Source organism: Sinocyclocheilus anshuiensis, unplaced genomic scaffold, assembly GCF_001515605.1.
Source record: "Sinocyclocheilus anshuiensis isolate Anshui unplaced genomic scaffold, SAMN03320099.WGS_v1.1 scaffold840, whole genome shotgun sequence".
Lineage (NCBI taxonomy): Eukaryota > Metazoa > Chordata > Actinopteri > Cypriniformes > Cyprinidae > Sinocyclocheilus > Sinocyclocheilus anshuiensis.
The window spans coordinates 695,626-709,367 of NW_015552598.1; the positions used below are offsets into that span (position 1 = coordinate 695,626).

The window sequence follows — 13,742 nt, forward strand, 5'->3', positions numbered from 1 at the left end:
TGTCAGTGAACTACGGCTATGTGTAGTAAATGCTGCTCCATCTGAAAGCACGTGATGATGATTTCTTGCTGATTACAGAACCGGCTTTTTTAACAAAATGCGCATGACAACCGCATTCGATTAATCTTGCAGCCCTATTTGCAACTTTACAGATCTTCTATATGCACCAAGAGCTTGTAACACTCCAAAGAGAAAGGAAAAATTTAAATCGCATCATATGACCCCTTTAATCCCCCCAAAACCTAAACCGTCTCAATTATCAAGCCGTTTTGATTTTCTGAGCAGTATGACGTCATATTGCTCAGCCCCCGCACACGACCGCTGAAGTACTGTCCAGTATTAGCATATTTTCACCCTCAGCCAGTTGTACAAAGTCCATAATTTTCTCTGTGCTCGAACAGCTGTAGCGACAATATCTTGTAAGCAATGTAGGTGTTTTGCAGTTTTGTGTTGTAAAAGAACATAAGAATCTTAATTTTCTCCCGACATCAGAGCCAATGAGGATGCAGTGGATTAGTTTTGTTTTTGATGGTAATGCACCACCGGATACACCTAAATTTGTTTATGTCTGCGCAAATTATTTTACCCCAGACTGCTTTTTGAACGAGGGAAAATTCAAGGCAGGTTTTGTTAAAAAGTTAAAACTCAAGGATAGATCAATACCCATTGTTCGTGATCCAGCTGCTGCACCTCCAGAAGAATTAAGTCATACACTTTATATTTTTATAATTATTTACAAATTGCCTTTGCTCTTCCATGAGAGAGGGGTGGGGTGAGCAGTGCTCAGCAGATATGCACCGAAACGAGTGGCTGTGTTGTTGAAACCAGTCGGGTGTTGTTTTACACGACCACTAAGGAATTTTAACCAAAGTATGTTGCAGACATTTTATGAGGACCCTAAGGAATCGTACCAACTTGTGGAAAATGGGCATCCGATTACCCCTTTGAAGCACAGCCACCACAAAATCAGACTTACTTTGAGATCATTCTAAAGGTTAAATACCTATTTTAAATCATAACAAGAAATAGCTGATACTGTTTTGAAATCAAATTCTATGGTTAGCTATGACAGGAAACACTTGAATCTAACAATGCCTTGGAAAAAAAAACAGTTAATCTTAAAAAATGAAGCATAGCTATTCACAAACTCGAATAGGAAATAAAAGATTTATTGAAGCATGTTCTTAACTCCTGAAACATTGGTGTTTCATATTTTAGAGCAGTCACTGCAATTTATGAAAAAAATCAATTAAATCTGTATGTGTTAGTGTGTGTAAAAACATCAGATGTAACCCCCTTTGTAATCCTTTAGTAACTGTAATTTAATTAACGTTACACATTTTTTCTCTGTAACTGATTACAATTACTTTTTGTAATTAAATTACGTAACCCCATCTCATCATGATGTCCAAAAAACATTGTAATACAATGGTATATTTTTAAAAAAAATCATAGTATTAACGTGGTACATGTCCAACAAACGATGGTAGCTGATACTGTTTTTGAAATCAAATTCTATGGTTAGCTATGACAGGAAACACTTGAATCTAACAATGCCTTGGGAAAAAAAACAGTTAATCTTAAAAAATGAAGCATAGCTATTCACAAACTCGAATAGGAAATAAAAGATTTATTGAAGCATGTTCTTAACTCCTGAAACATTGGTGTTTCATATTTTAGAGCAGTCACTGCAATTTATGAAAAAAATCAATTAAATCTGTATGTGTTAGTGTGTGTAAAAACATCAGATGTAACCCCCTTTGTAATCCTTTAGTAACTGTAATTTAATTAACGTTACACATTTTTTCTCTGTAACTGATTACAATTACTTTTTGTAATTAAATTACGTAACCCCATCTCATCATGATGTCCAAAAAACATTGTAATACAATGGTATATTTTTAAAAAAAATCATAGTATTAACGTGGTACATGTCCAACAAACGATGGTAATACCATGGTACATGTCCAAAACACCATGATGGTAGTACCATGTCTAAAACTACGCTAATTTCATAGCACTTTTTTGTTAGTGATAGTTAATTGTATTGTTTTTGGTCAATTACTCAAGGTTAATTTCGAATTCGAACAAATATTACCAATAAATACATCCAAATATAAACGAAACTTTGCAGCACAGTTTGCACAGAGCTAACCAACAAGCAACAACTAACTAAAATGCCTATATCCGCATTTTAAAATGTTTCTGATAAGTCTTCTTACCATTACAGACGCCATTATTCCGGTAAAAGTCAAACAAATTTCTGAAATTGGTACAGTTTGGTCTTGGATTTAGAAGTAAATAAGTGAAACTCGTTCATGTTGAGCCACTTCCCATCTGTCAAACAAGCCGCGTTTTACCCAGACCAAACAAATCACGCTCAGAATCATCGAGTCAGCGCGGCTAGTTAAACAGAATGGCGAGAAATTTACTCAAAATATCGTTTGTGTCTAAATATTTACATGTATACACCACTATTTGGACTGATAAAATACTAATTTAGACATATAAACGTCTGCGTTAATGTAGTCAATGGAAAACGCTAATGTAACCCATCCTCCTAATGCAACAGAAGGCGGGTTGGGTTTAAATCTCAAATTTGCAAGCTTGTTTTGCGAAGATTATACTGTCTGTAGAGTCAGAGAGTTGCATATCCCAGCCAAATATTACAAACAAATGTCTTCAGAGAAATTACTTGTAAAAAATATATCGATCCGCAAAAGCTTGTAATAAATAAAAACGGCCAACGGCTCTCTGTCACTGCAGAGTTGTAACCATAGAATAAAACAGCATTGGAAATAACGCCGTTGCTTAGCAACAACCCAAACGGTAAACTCGTAGAACTCAACATTGAGATAGTAGGAAGGCAATCATTGATTGGATCCTCACATCAACGGACCAATCCGTGAAGGCGTTGCTCAAAGAGGCGACGCTTTGAGTTTTGATTTTGGAAGCTAACGTTAGCCGCCGAAGATCAGCTGTTGGAAGATGTCGGTGAAGAGGGGCATTGGCGACTCTGAGGTCAGTGGGTTTATTTTTATGCAAAGTGCAATTTGAACAACATGTTACGGTTTGTAATATTTTAAAAGCTAGCTCAGGAATGTTTGACATGGAGAGCTGCGGTTTAAAAGGAATGTGACACCGGTGTTGCTCCTCCGTTGCCATCACATGCATACATCCCTGTCTGTCTGTCCATCAACACCAGTTTACTGCTGATGCTTTCATGTTGTATTCATTTGTAACAATGCTTATCAATAAATTAACCTTCTGTCTAATCTAATGGATGTTATTAGAGTTTACAGTGGCTTTCTGTGGCTCACTGATGCTCTATTAAACTCAATGTTTGTTTCATAGACATCATGTTCTCAGAATATGATGAGCCACCGGTTACACTGATCCCCAAAACAAAAGAGACAAAACACTCATTATTTCATTTAGCACTAATTTTTATAATAATGATCATATTTATACAATGCATTTATCTGTAAAATGTTTTCTTGAAATGGATGCTTCTTTTCCCCCAGTATTTAAAGAAGAGGATTCCACAGAATCCAAAATATCAACATGTAAAAACACGACTTGATACAGGTATTCACTTTTTGTGAAATCATACAAATTTTTTAGTATCTTTTGCATATATGATTGATAAAGTATATGATGTTTAACCCAGTTTATTTTTTAGGCTCCAGCCTGACAAAGTACATGGAGAGACTAGAGGAGGCACGGAAAAGTAAGTTATACATTAAATAATTATACATATTATAGTGGAGAAATATAGTTGATACATAAAAATGTCATGATGCATTTACTTAGAAGTAGCCTAAAGGGTGACTCTAACTAACACATCACAATGGTGTATTTACAATAAAAAAGTAATTACAAAACTGTGCAGAATGTGTGAACAGGCCCTTAATGACTTTTCAGCTATTTTGTCTCCAGATACGCTTGTCCTACTGATATTTACTTACTTGATAAGGAGAGAAAGTCTCCTTTGTCCACATTAGTCATCTTGTTACAGGTTCCTTGTGATTTCTCAAGGATAAGCAATCCTTCCTTCTTTTGGCTACATGAGCAGAGGATGGTGATTGTACTGTAGATTACAGTAATTCCTCTGTTGAGACTGTCTGTAGTGAAACTGAGATACATAACCTCATCCAGCGGTTTCACATGGCATCTTACAGTGGGATTGGCGGTGAGGCTGGACTGCGGAGTTCTTGCCAATGATATAAAGAGATGTTGGCAGAGCTGACCTCAGTTTGTAGCAGCAATTGGTGTGTTAAAATCAGGTTTTGTTGGTATTAAAATGGAGTTTGATATATTGGGAGTGAATTTAAATGATTTGTCTTTAAATGAAGATGAAGAGAGAAATGGTAACACTCAGGATCCAGGTAAAATGCATCAAAATTGTTGCTAAATTGTGTACAACAGTTCTGAATAATTTGAAATGCATGCTTATGTATTTTTTGTTTTCCAGACTACAGATATAGGAAGGGGGAGCTATTTAAAAGACTGAAAGTGACAACATTTGCACAGCTGGTAGGTGAATAATAAATTAAATAGAGCATAATGTTTACTTTCAGTTGTAGTATAGTAAAAACAGTATTTTTGTGAAATATTACTACAATTTAAAATTACGGTTTTCTTTTTAAATATAATTTAATATGTAATTTATTCATGTCATGGGAAAGATGAATTTGTCACATAATCCTTCAGAAATCATTCAATAATGCTCATTTGCTGCTCAAGAAACATTTCTTATTAACAATGCTGAAAAGAGTTGTGCTGCTTAATATTTTTGTGGAAAAGTTTAATTTCATTCATTTGAAATAATTTTTTGTAACATAAATGCCTTTACTGTGTCATTGCTGAATAAATGTTTTTAATTTAATGCTTTGACCACAAACTTTTGAACAGTGTTGTATTTTAATATATTCCTGAATATATGCTTTTATTTTTTATATGTTATCTTATATTTTTTTTCCAGGTAATCCAAGTTGCTTCAGTGTCAGATCAGAATGACAACATTAAAGATGAAATGGTGGGATTAGAAGGTAAGAGTTTCATTTCTCTTTTATGTTACTCTATTTTATTTTTTTATTTCTTTTATTATTCCTAGTTTTTCTGGCATCAGTATTATTATATTATATCTTACATTTACATTTACATTTAGTCATTTAGCAGACGCTTTTATCCAAAGCAACTTACAATTGGGGGATACATAAAGCGATTCTTCTTAAAGAGGCAAACAGACACAGGAAGTGGTTGTAATACCAAGTTCTTAGACATTGTTCAAATAAGTACAAGCTAGAAAGAGAAGGAATAAATAAAGAGAGAGATTTTTTTTTTATTTATTTTTTTTTATGATGAAGTCAAGTAGCTTCGAAAGAGATGGGTTTTCAGCTGTCGCTTGAAAATTGTCAGGGATTCAGCATTCCGGATAGGGGTGGGAAGATCGTTCCACCAGCCAGGAGTGGTGAACGAGATCTTAACGCTTTTGTGAACAAACAAAAAGTTTGGGAGAAAGCAATAATTTTGCAAGTGAGCACAAAGTTTCTTGGTGTAATGGAATACTTTTGTGAGAGAAAGCAAAAGTTGTGTGAGCAAATAAAGGTCATCAGGTGAACACAAAAGTTTAAAAGTTTGCAATTTAACTAAAAATGTATCTGGGAAATGAAATATTTTTGAACGCAATGGGTGGGTGGAAAATTATAGTGCATTTTTTTCCATCACCATGTTGCCTTAAGGGGCTCCATACTTCAGCAAATGCATAGAAACTACCTGACAATCATTTGTGGTTGTTTTCATTTTTTGTATATGATTTCAGATGATGTTTCAATATTCTCTGCATCACCGGGCCTCGACCGTCTCTCTGATCAGATGAATGGCTCCCCCCAGCCGACACTTCTTTCCCCACAGAGTATCAACAATGATGAATCCGGCGACACTGCGTTTTCTCCTAGATCTACACTCCAGAGGTAGCCGAATCACCTTCGTGTTTGTAACAAGCACATAAAGCTATCTCTTTAATTCAACCAGCCACATCCGAATATCATTTCATGCATCTAACTGATGCCCCCTCTAACATTTCCTCTATTGTGCGCTCACAAGAGCTCTGATTGGCCGGGCTGCTTTCTCATGGCCTCAAGCTCCATTGAGCTTGTTTAGGAGCAGCCACTGCAATCACACTCTGTCCTCAGAGACCCTGTGGGGGGAGCACAATGAAATCTACCCTGTAACAGTGAGAACCCCTGACTGTCCTCACTCGGTGTAACTGAGAATCTCTGGGCTCATTCATAGTGTCATCAGTGGCGTGGGAGAAATGGATCTGGACAAGAATGGACAGAAGAGCATCCAAAACTCTCCAGTGTCTACCTCCAACATCACAGAGTGCCCCTACCCCGACTGCCCATACCTGTTGCTGGATGTGCGGGACAGAGAACAGTATGACCAGTGCCATATTATCAGTGGTAGGAAACTTACCTGGAAACCGTATTTTGCTCAAAGAATAAAAGACATAAAAAGCATTCATATTAATATTAATGTTATCTGTTAATAATTGTATCTGTTGTTTGCTTACAGCATATAGTTACCCCATTGCGACCTTATCAAGGACAATGAACCCATACACGAAAGAAGTTCTCGATTATGTATCCTTTTATCCCTGAAATGTGAATTTGACAATGTTTGTTCTCTGTTGAATCATATCGCAAACCTATACTACACATGTAATAAACTTTAGCACAATAAATAAATAAGTAAATAATATATTTTTAATATATAATTATATTTATTTATTGTACGTGTATGAACTTTTATAATTTGTATTTATTATTCATTAATTCATTCATTAGAACTCAAACTCTTATATGTATTATGAATGATCATATCTTTATAAATTCTATATATATAACATGATCATTATATGAAAAAATATATATGTATATAATAAATAATAATTTGTGAAGAAATAAATGAATAATTTATTTCATACATGAACAATGAATAAATAAAATATTTATTCTGCATTCATTAATAGATAGGATTGGAACTTGGATTGGTCTCTTGAAATTGTAAAAAACAAATGTTGAAAACAAAAATCAAGTCACACTGTTATTGTGTTTTAATGATTAATGATATGGCATTTCAATTTCTTGTGCACTCATGCCCATTGCTAGTGTTAAAATCTTTTACAACTATGCAGAAAAATGCATCAGGGAAGATCATAATTTTGTATGATGAGGATGAGAGGATTGCAAGTCAAGCCGCCACCACCATGTGCGAGAGAGGCTTTGAGAATCTCTTCATGTTGTCAGGGGGTGAGTCAGACAAGAGACCGATAGCAAACAGAAGTCCATCATGAAAAAAACAAATCTGGGAAGGGAAAATAAGAAGTTCCTTTTCAGATTAATATTAGTGCTGTCAAACGATTAATCACGATTAATCGCATCCAAAATAAAAGTTTTTGTTTACATAATATATGTATGTGTGCTATGTATATTTATTATGTATATATAAATACACACACATGTATATATTTCAGAAAAATATGTTATGCTTATATATTAAATACATTTATTTATAATATAAATTATATGAATATAGACATGTAAATATTTTCAAAATATATACTGTACGTGTGTGTATTTATATATAAATATACACAGAACACACACATATTTTATACAAACAAAAACTTTTATTTTGTATGTGATTAATCGCGATTAATCGTTTGACAGCACTAATTTATATATTTATAAATAGATAATTGAAGTCTCAGGGATCTCTAATACATACATGTGGGTTCATCCTGTCAGTATGATGTATTTAATGGCATTTATTCATTAACTTCTCTTTTCCTTTCTCAAAAAGGTTTAAAAGTGGTTGCTCAGAAGTTCCCTGAGGGAATGACAACTGGCTCTATTCCCATTTCCTGTCTGCCGTCACCCTCGGTACCTGGAGGTCGTAAGCGATCGGTTCCACAGCAGACGTCACAGCCAGCAGAAAAAAAGTGGCGGTTCACCTCAGAAGACCTCAGCAAAATCCAGCATTACCTAGAGGAAGCGTACATACCCAGTGAGCCCAGCAGTGAGTCATCATTTCAGATCTGATCAAACCAACATATCCATTTTCACTGCATTATGAACAATTTACCAGTAGATGGTAACACGGCCATCTCAGCATGCTTCTTTGAGCCACACTTACATACAATATATGTAATATATGTTTATCTTATGCTCATCAGGGCTGCATATATGTGACAGTAATATTGTGAAAAATTATTGAAGATTAAAATAACTCTTTTCTATTTGAATGTATTTTAAAAGGTAGATTATTTCTGTGATGGCAAACCTGATTTTTTTCCGCAGCCATTACGCCAGTCTTTAGTGTCACATGGTCTTTCAGAAATCATTCTAATATGCTGATTTGCTGCCATAATTATTATTATCAAATATTATTAATGCTCAGTTTTAAATAATGTGTATATTTTTTTACTCTTTACTATTGTGATCATTATTTTTTCCCCTATTTTAGGTCGTCTCAGCAGCAGAATGTCCACTAGCAGCGCTCGCTCCAAAGCATCTACAGTTCGGAGCAGTCGACAAGGCTCATCCATAGCAGGATCAGAAAGTGCTCGTTCACGGAGTAGTCGACCTTGGAAATAACCCTCAGTTTCACCTTCATCATTGTCATCTTCACTCTAATGCAAATAAAGCCTTTATATTTTACTTTTGCAGGATTCCTGTGAACATGGACACTCTAAACTACTGTTTTTTTGTTTTGTTTTTAAGTTCACTCTTATTATGCCACATGCACATTCTCAGAACTACACTGGGAGGAAATGAACATTTCTTGGTTCTGGTAGTACACACAAATGGCACTGTTTTATTATTATTTCAGTTTATTCACAAATCTTTGCACTGCAGACTCCAAATCCAAACTACATGTTTAAGATCTAAATCTGTTTCTGATTTGCCACTGTACACTTTTTGGCATCAATGGCCATTAATACTATAATGATGGTACAAGATGTCTAGGGTTTAGCATCTTATCCCTTTTAATGCACATGTAGGTTCTTCTATATGTTATGTAAGTAACAAGCAAGACTTAGTGGAAGGACTCCACTTCTTGGTGATCATCGTTTTTTGCTTTAACTGTGCTATGACATGATCTGTTCATTGAGCATGCTGTATGTTTACTTGCTCAGTAGGTACTGTATGTATGCCGCAGTGCTTTAGAAATATTTTAGATTTGCTGATCTTGCCTTAAAGCCAGAGCTTCTCTGTTTGTTCAGTGCATTTATTTTAATGGTCAATGCTTTCCGAGCCAGTGCGTAATTTTTCTTTTATAATTGGCATCTACTGAACTGTGATTTGAACGTTATGAATTGTAGATGCTATTGCGGGCATTAATGAAGATGATGTTTCTGTGTGAAACTTTGCTTTGTCTGTTGCAGAGCCTGATGAAGGAACTTAAAGTGCATTTATTGCAGTCATTGTATATGGAATGTGTACATGAAGTGGTAGAAAGTGCTTTGTTTGGCCTTTGTTGTCTGTGTTTCTGTGCTTATTGACTGAAATCAGTTATCCCTGTTCTATGGTAGACTTTGTTTTATTGACCAATTAAGTAATTTTATTTAATCTATACAATGAAAACTACCTGGTTTGTTACTTTGTATTAAAGGCTGAATAAAAGTCAATTTTATATTGCGTAGACCCAAGTGATACCTACATGATTTTGTAAGAATAGCCTATTTTTCATGTATGTACAGAGCGACATATATCATTTTTGACAGGAATGAAAACAAAGCTGTGAGGGATAGAAGTACAGTGCGGTCAATGGATTGTACAGATGTTTAACAACATACCAGTTATTCAGATGGCTAAACGCTAGTCATCTGATTTTTTTTTTCTTCAAAACTGGTCATAGCTTTTTGAAATCATTTGCAAAAAGGTAGGTTGGTCTAATTTGAATCCTAAAAGTAAGATTTCCCATTGGGTAACTGCTTGTAGATCAAACTAATTCTTAAGACACTTTACAGTGGCTATGTTTATGCAACTGGCCCCTGAATTAGGACGTTCAGACATCCTATGCGACTCTCTGGAATAGTACTCGATTTTGATTGGTCAGTTGCGCTATTCAGCGATAATTAACCGGCGTTACTTTTATTTCGCTCCTTCCTCAGTTGTAGTGAAAATGGCCCCAGATTAAGGACTTTAAGATTAATATTACTGTACGTTTCAGTGCCGTCTTATTGCTAAGCCATATTTTATATCCATCTTGCGACTGAAGTGAAAATAGCCTCAGAGGACTCTAATATTAATATTACTTTAATGTTGTAGTGTTCGTCGTTGCGAAGCCTTATGTTTTGCACAATGTATGGAAATATTTTTAAGCAGAAGCTTTAAGAGAAAATACAGGTAAGATTATAAAAACTTTTAACACAAATCAATGTTTCATGTCAGTGTAGGCCTATTCATCTATTAAGAGGCAATGTAATAAAATGGATAATCTACAATCTGACAGTCATTATGGCAATAAATTATGGCTTTTTTGCCATATTGACCCGCTCACCGTACATTATCTGATGCTTATGCAACATTGATTAAGTGTCTTTTATTAACACTCTTTTATGACGTTTGGCTCAGAAGCATTGTTATATGTTTAATATGGATTATTCCTGGTGTGCTCCATGATGGCCATCAGGGCCAGCCAGGTCTCCTCAGCAGTGGGGATGATCTGATCGGCAGGCAGGAGGAAACCATAGCGGCCAGTGTCTCTCAGCTCAAAGGTGTAGGAGTACTTGATGCCCTGTTCATAGGTCCAGTCAATAGTGATTCCATCAGCTTGGTCTGAGAGCAGAGAGATAGTAATGAGATTATCGTAAATATTAGTCATTCTGACACACACTGTAATATTGACAAAATTAGAGCCTTAGGTTAATTGTAAATGTACTTACAGATGGTAGTAATGACACTGCCATATGTGTAGGCAGTGTTATGTAAAGACTGGAGTTCAGAGACGGCCTTTCTGGCGAGTTCATGCTGAAGAGACAATCAAGAATTATTATATTTGAACCGATCTATAATGTTAACAGTATCCAGATCAACATGTTTCCACATGCGTACCAGTTCAGCCTGGTCCTTTGCAGGAGTGCTTGTGTATCCGTATGGATAGAGGAGCATCTGGGAATAGCTGTGGATGGACAAAAAGGCCTTGAGTTTGCCGTGAGATTTCACAAAGTCCACAATGGCCTTGACCTCAGGCTCAGAATGAATGCTGGGACCATGGTAGGTCTGAGAGCACGGATTGCTGCTGGCACCAGACCCTGTAGATGAAAAAAGATTACATATCATTGGGATGTACAGTATAAATACACCAGAACCCCAATATCCCAAACAAAGCTACATCTCACCTCCAAAGCCAACTTCCCAGTTCCTGTTGGGGTCAACGCCAACACAGCTGGAGCCAGGGTTTGGCTTTCTGGTTTTACGCCACATGCGGTCCTTAACCAACCAACCAAACAATCGGATTACACAAGAAAGAGGGCAAATTTTATTACAATTGAGATTAGCTTTCAATTTGAAGTCTTCCAGGCATCAGACTCACATTGCTGTGGGTGTAAGCGAAACCATCAGGATTGGTGATGATCTCCAAGAAGATATCATAGTTGTCAAGGATGTCGGTGAGGACGGGGTCACGTCCATAATCGGTCACGATCTATGCAATAGAAAACACAAGTGGGAAAGTTGTTGACCAGTAGTTTTGTGGTAGTGGACTGAGTAGATTGTGTTTCATAATTTCAGTTGACCTTTTTGGCAGACCAGATTGCGCTGGCCGGTGTAATCCATTCTCGGGAGTGGATGCCAGTGTCGATCCAGATACCTGGACGGTTCGCTCCAGTGCTGAACTGAATGACAGGATATTAGTCATATTGAACCAATGGAAATATTCATTTATTCTGACCTTTAAATTGCATACACTCTTAAATGTATAGGTTCTTAGCACTGATGGTTCCATGAAGAACTTTGAACATTCATGGAGCCTTTCCATTCCACAAAAAATGTTCTTTATAGTGGGAAAAGGTTCTTTAGATTATTGATTAATTCTTCACACTAAGAAAAAACTGGTTCTTTTAAGTGCTGTTGTCAGACACATTTTTTGAAGGAACCCAAAATGAACCCAATGCCCCACATTTTTTCCATTGTATCGCTACCCCTAACTTTTATTTTTAATAAGTGTAGTGTAGGCTGCATGCGCATGTTCACGAGAGAGTGGCATTCCAGTGGATGACTTAGGATGTGGGCGTAGCCTAAGCTAGTCTCGCGAGAACCACGTTTTGTTTAAAGCAAAGGAAAACCAGTCTCCTCTTGGCTTATATCGAAATCCTCTTGCCTTTATATTCTTTACAAATCCTCGTTTTGTACTTCTAATTTGTGTCTTGTGTTTTGTTTTGCTCTCTCCTCTGCGCATTCGCATTCGTCACCGCATTCGCTTACATCCTTAGCTGGAACGCTACTCTCTCGTGAACTTGCATATGGCAGTTAGCGGAAGCTAGAGATTACGGTTTATAAAGTTTTTAATATGGATATTTGTCTTACACAAATGCATCGATTCGCTTCAGAAGGCCTTTATTAACCCCCCGGAGCCGTGTGAAGCACATTTTATGATGGATGGATGCACTTTATTGGACTTCAAAATCTCAACAGCCATTCACTGCCATTATAAAGCTTGGAAAAGCCAGGACATTTAGGATGGCTTGAGGGTGAATAAATCATGGGGTTCACTATCTTTTTAATTGATTAGAATCATGGCATAATCGCAATATTTATCGCAATAGTAGCTTGTACGCAAAATTTGCTAATGAAACACGCATGATTCATACTTCATGGACTCACCAAAGATTTGGTATTTTCTGATATACAATTATCAGCATATGATTTGGGACACACTAATATGGCATATTATGTATTATAGATAGTATGCAAATTGGGATTTAATAATTAATTTCCACTAACACTGACTGAAGTATAATTAATGGCCAAAAATAAAAATAGTTTCCTAATAGTAAAGTAAGCATGCTTAAAGAATACCATAAGACTGTTATTGATCATGAGTCGTGACCTACCTTCAGGACGTCCAAGGAGCGGCCCTCGTAGCTCTTACCAATCTCAATTTTGCTGACCAGATTACTGTTCTCTGCCACAAGCATGTCCATGAAAGAATTAATCTGAGAGAAACATGGTGAAGATCAAATGATTGAGAATGGTTTGTGGGTTTTGCTGGTTTATAATCAACACACTGAACTCTGGTCAGAAACACATTTGATGCGAACCATTTTAAAGCACAAAAAAACAGTTTATTCTAAAAGGCTGATGTTGAAAGTTCAGTGTCTTGTACTGATATTGAATTAAAGTTGCACCACTCACTGAGTTCAGATCATGGTAGGTGGTGTAGACAAAGTCATTGGTACTTCTTGGAAAGGAACGATATTTCACCATCTCACGTTCCTCATCATCCAGCAAATCCTTATGGTACAGAAAGCCATCAAATAAATATTTTCAATTTAACATTTTGTAATTATTCCTGATAAATACTTATTTAGTGTTATATGCAACTAAATATGATTAAATGTTTCATTCATTTTCATGTTTGTTTGTTTTCCCCCCAAACAGTTTTGATATATTCCCACCTGGACATTCTCAATCATGACATGATACGGGATCTGATGGTATGCCAGGAAT

The 13,742-nt window shown here is 36.1% G+C and overlaps 3 protein-coding genes across 3 annotated transcripts in view; 1 reads left to right on the forward strand and 2 right to left on the reverse strand.

Annotated features, from left to right (window-relative positions):
* poc1b (POC1 centriolar protein B) overlaps nucleotides 1–2,567 on the reverse strand; it is a 46,565-nt gene extending 43,998 nt beyond the window's left edge. The window contains exon 1 of the mRNA XM_016456755.1: nucleotides 2,223–2,567. Within this exon, the coding sequence (XP_016312241.1) occupies nucleotides 2,223–2,237 (15 nt within the window). The 5' untranslated portion in view covers nucleotides 2,238–2,567. The remainder of the gene's footprint in view (nucleotides 1–2,222) is intronic.
* Nucleotides 2,568–2,902: 335 nt separating this feature from the next.
* On the forward strand, nucleotides 2,903–9,705 carry LOC107665690 (centrosomal protein of 41 kDa-like). Its single transcript, XM_016456673.1, has 11 exons — nucleotides 2,903–3,021; nucleotides 3,525–3,588; nucleotides 3,683–3,730; nucleotides 4,475–4,536; nucleotides 4,985–5,051; nucleotides 5,825–5,975; nucleotides 6,298–6,467; nucleotides 6,580–6,647; nucleotides 7,202–7,316; nucleotides 7,870–8,085; nucleotides 8,533–9,705. Exons 1-11 carry the CDS (start codon nucleotides 2,989–2,991, stop codon nucleotides 8,661–8,663), a joined length of 1,125 nt encoding a protein of 374 aa, XP_016312159.1. The 5' UTR covers nucleotides 2,903–2,988; the 3' UTR covers nucleotides 8,664–9,705.
* An 889-nt stretch (nucleotides 9,706–10,594) lies between these two features.
* LOC107665737 (carboxypeptidase A1-like) overlaps nucleotides 10,595–13,742 on the reverse strand; it is a 4,053-nt gene continuing 905 nt past the window's right edge. The window contains exons 4-12 of the mRNA XM_016456749.1: nucleotides 13,691–13,742; nucleotides 13,428–13,526; nucleotides 13,127–13,228; nucleotides 11,810–11,908; nucleotides 11,608–11,718; nucleotides 11,414–11,504; nucleotides 11,127–11,326; nucleotides 10,958–11,042; nucleotides 10,595–10,850 (exon numbers count right to left, since the gene is read on the reverse strand). The exon at nucleotides 13,691–13,742 is cut by the window's right edge and continues 1 nt beyond it. Of these exons, the coding sequence (XP_016312235.1) occupies nucleotides 10,663–10,850; nucleotides 10,958–11,042; nucleotides 11,127–11,326; nucleotides 11,414–11,504; nucleotides 11,608–11,718; nucleotides 11,810–11,908; nucleotides 13,127–13,228; nucleotides 13,428–13,526; nucleotides 13,691–13,742 (1,027 nt within the window). The 3' untranslated portion in view covers nucleotides 10,595–10,662. The remainder of the gene's footprint in view (nucleotides 10,851–10,957; nucleotides 11,043–11,126; nucleotides 11,327–11,413; nucleotides 11,505–11,607; nucleotides 11,719–11,809; nucleotides 11,909–13,126; nucleotides 13,229–13,427; nucleotides 13,527–13,690) is intronic.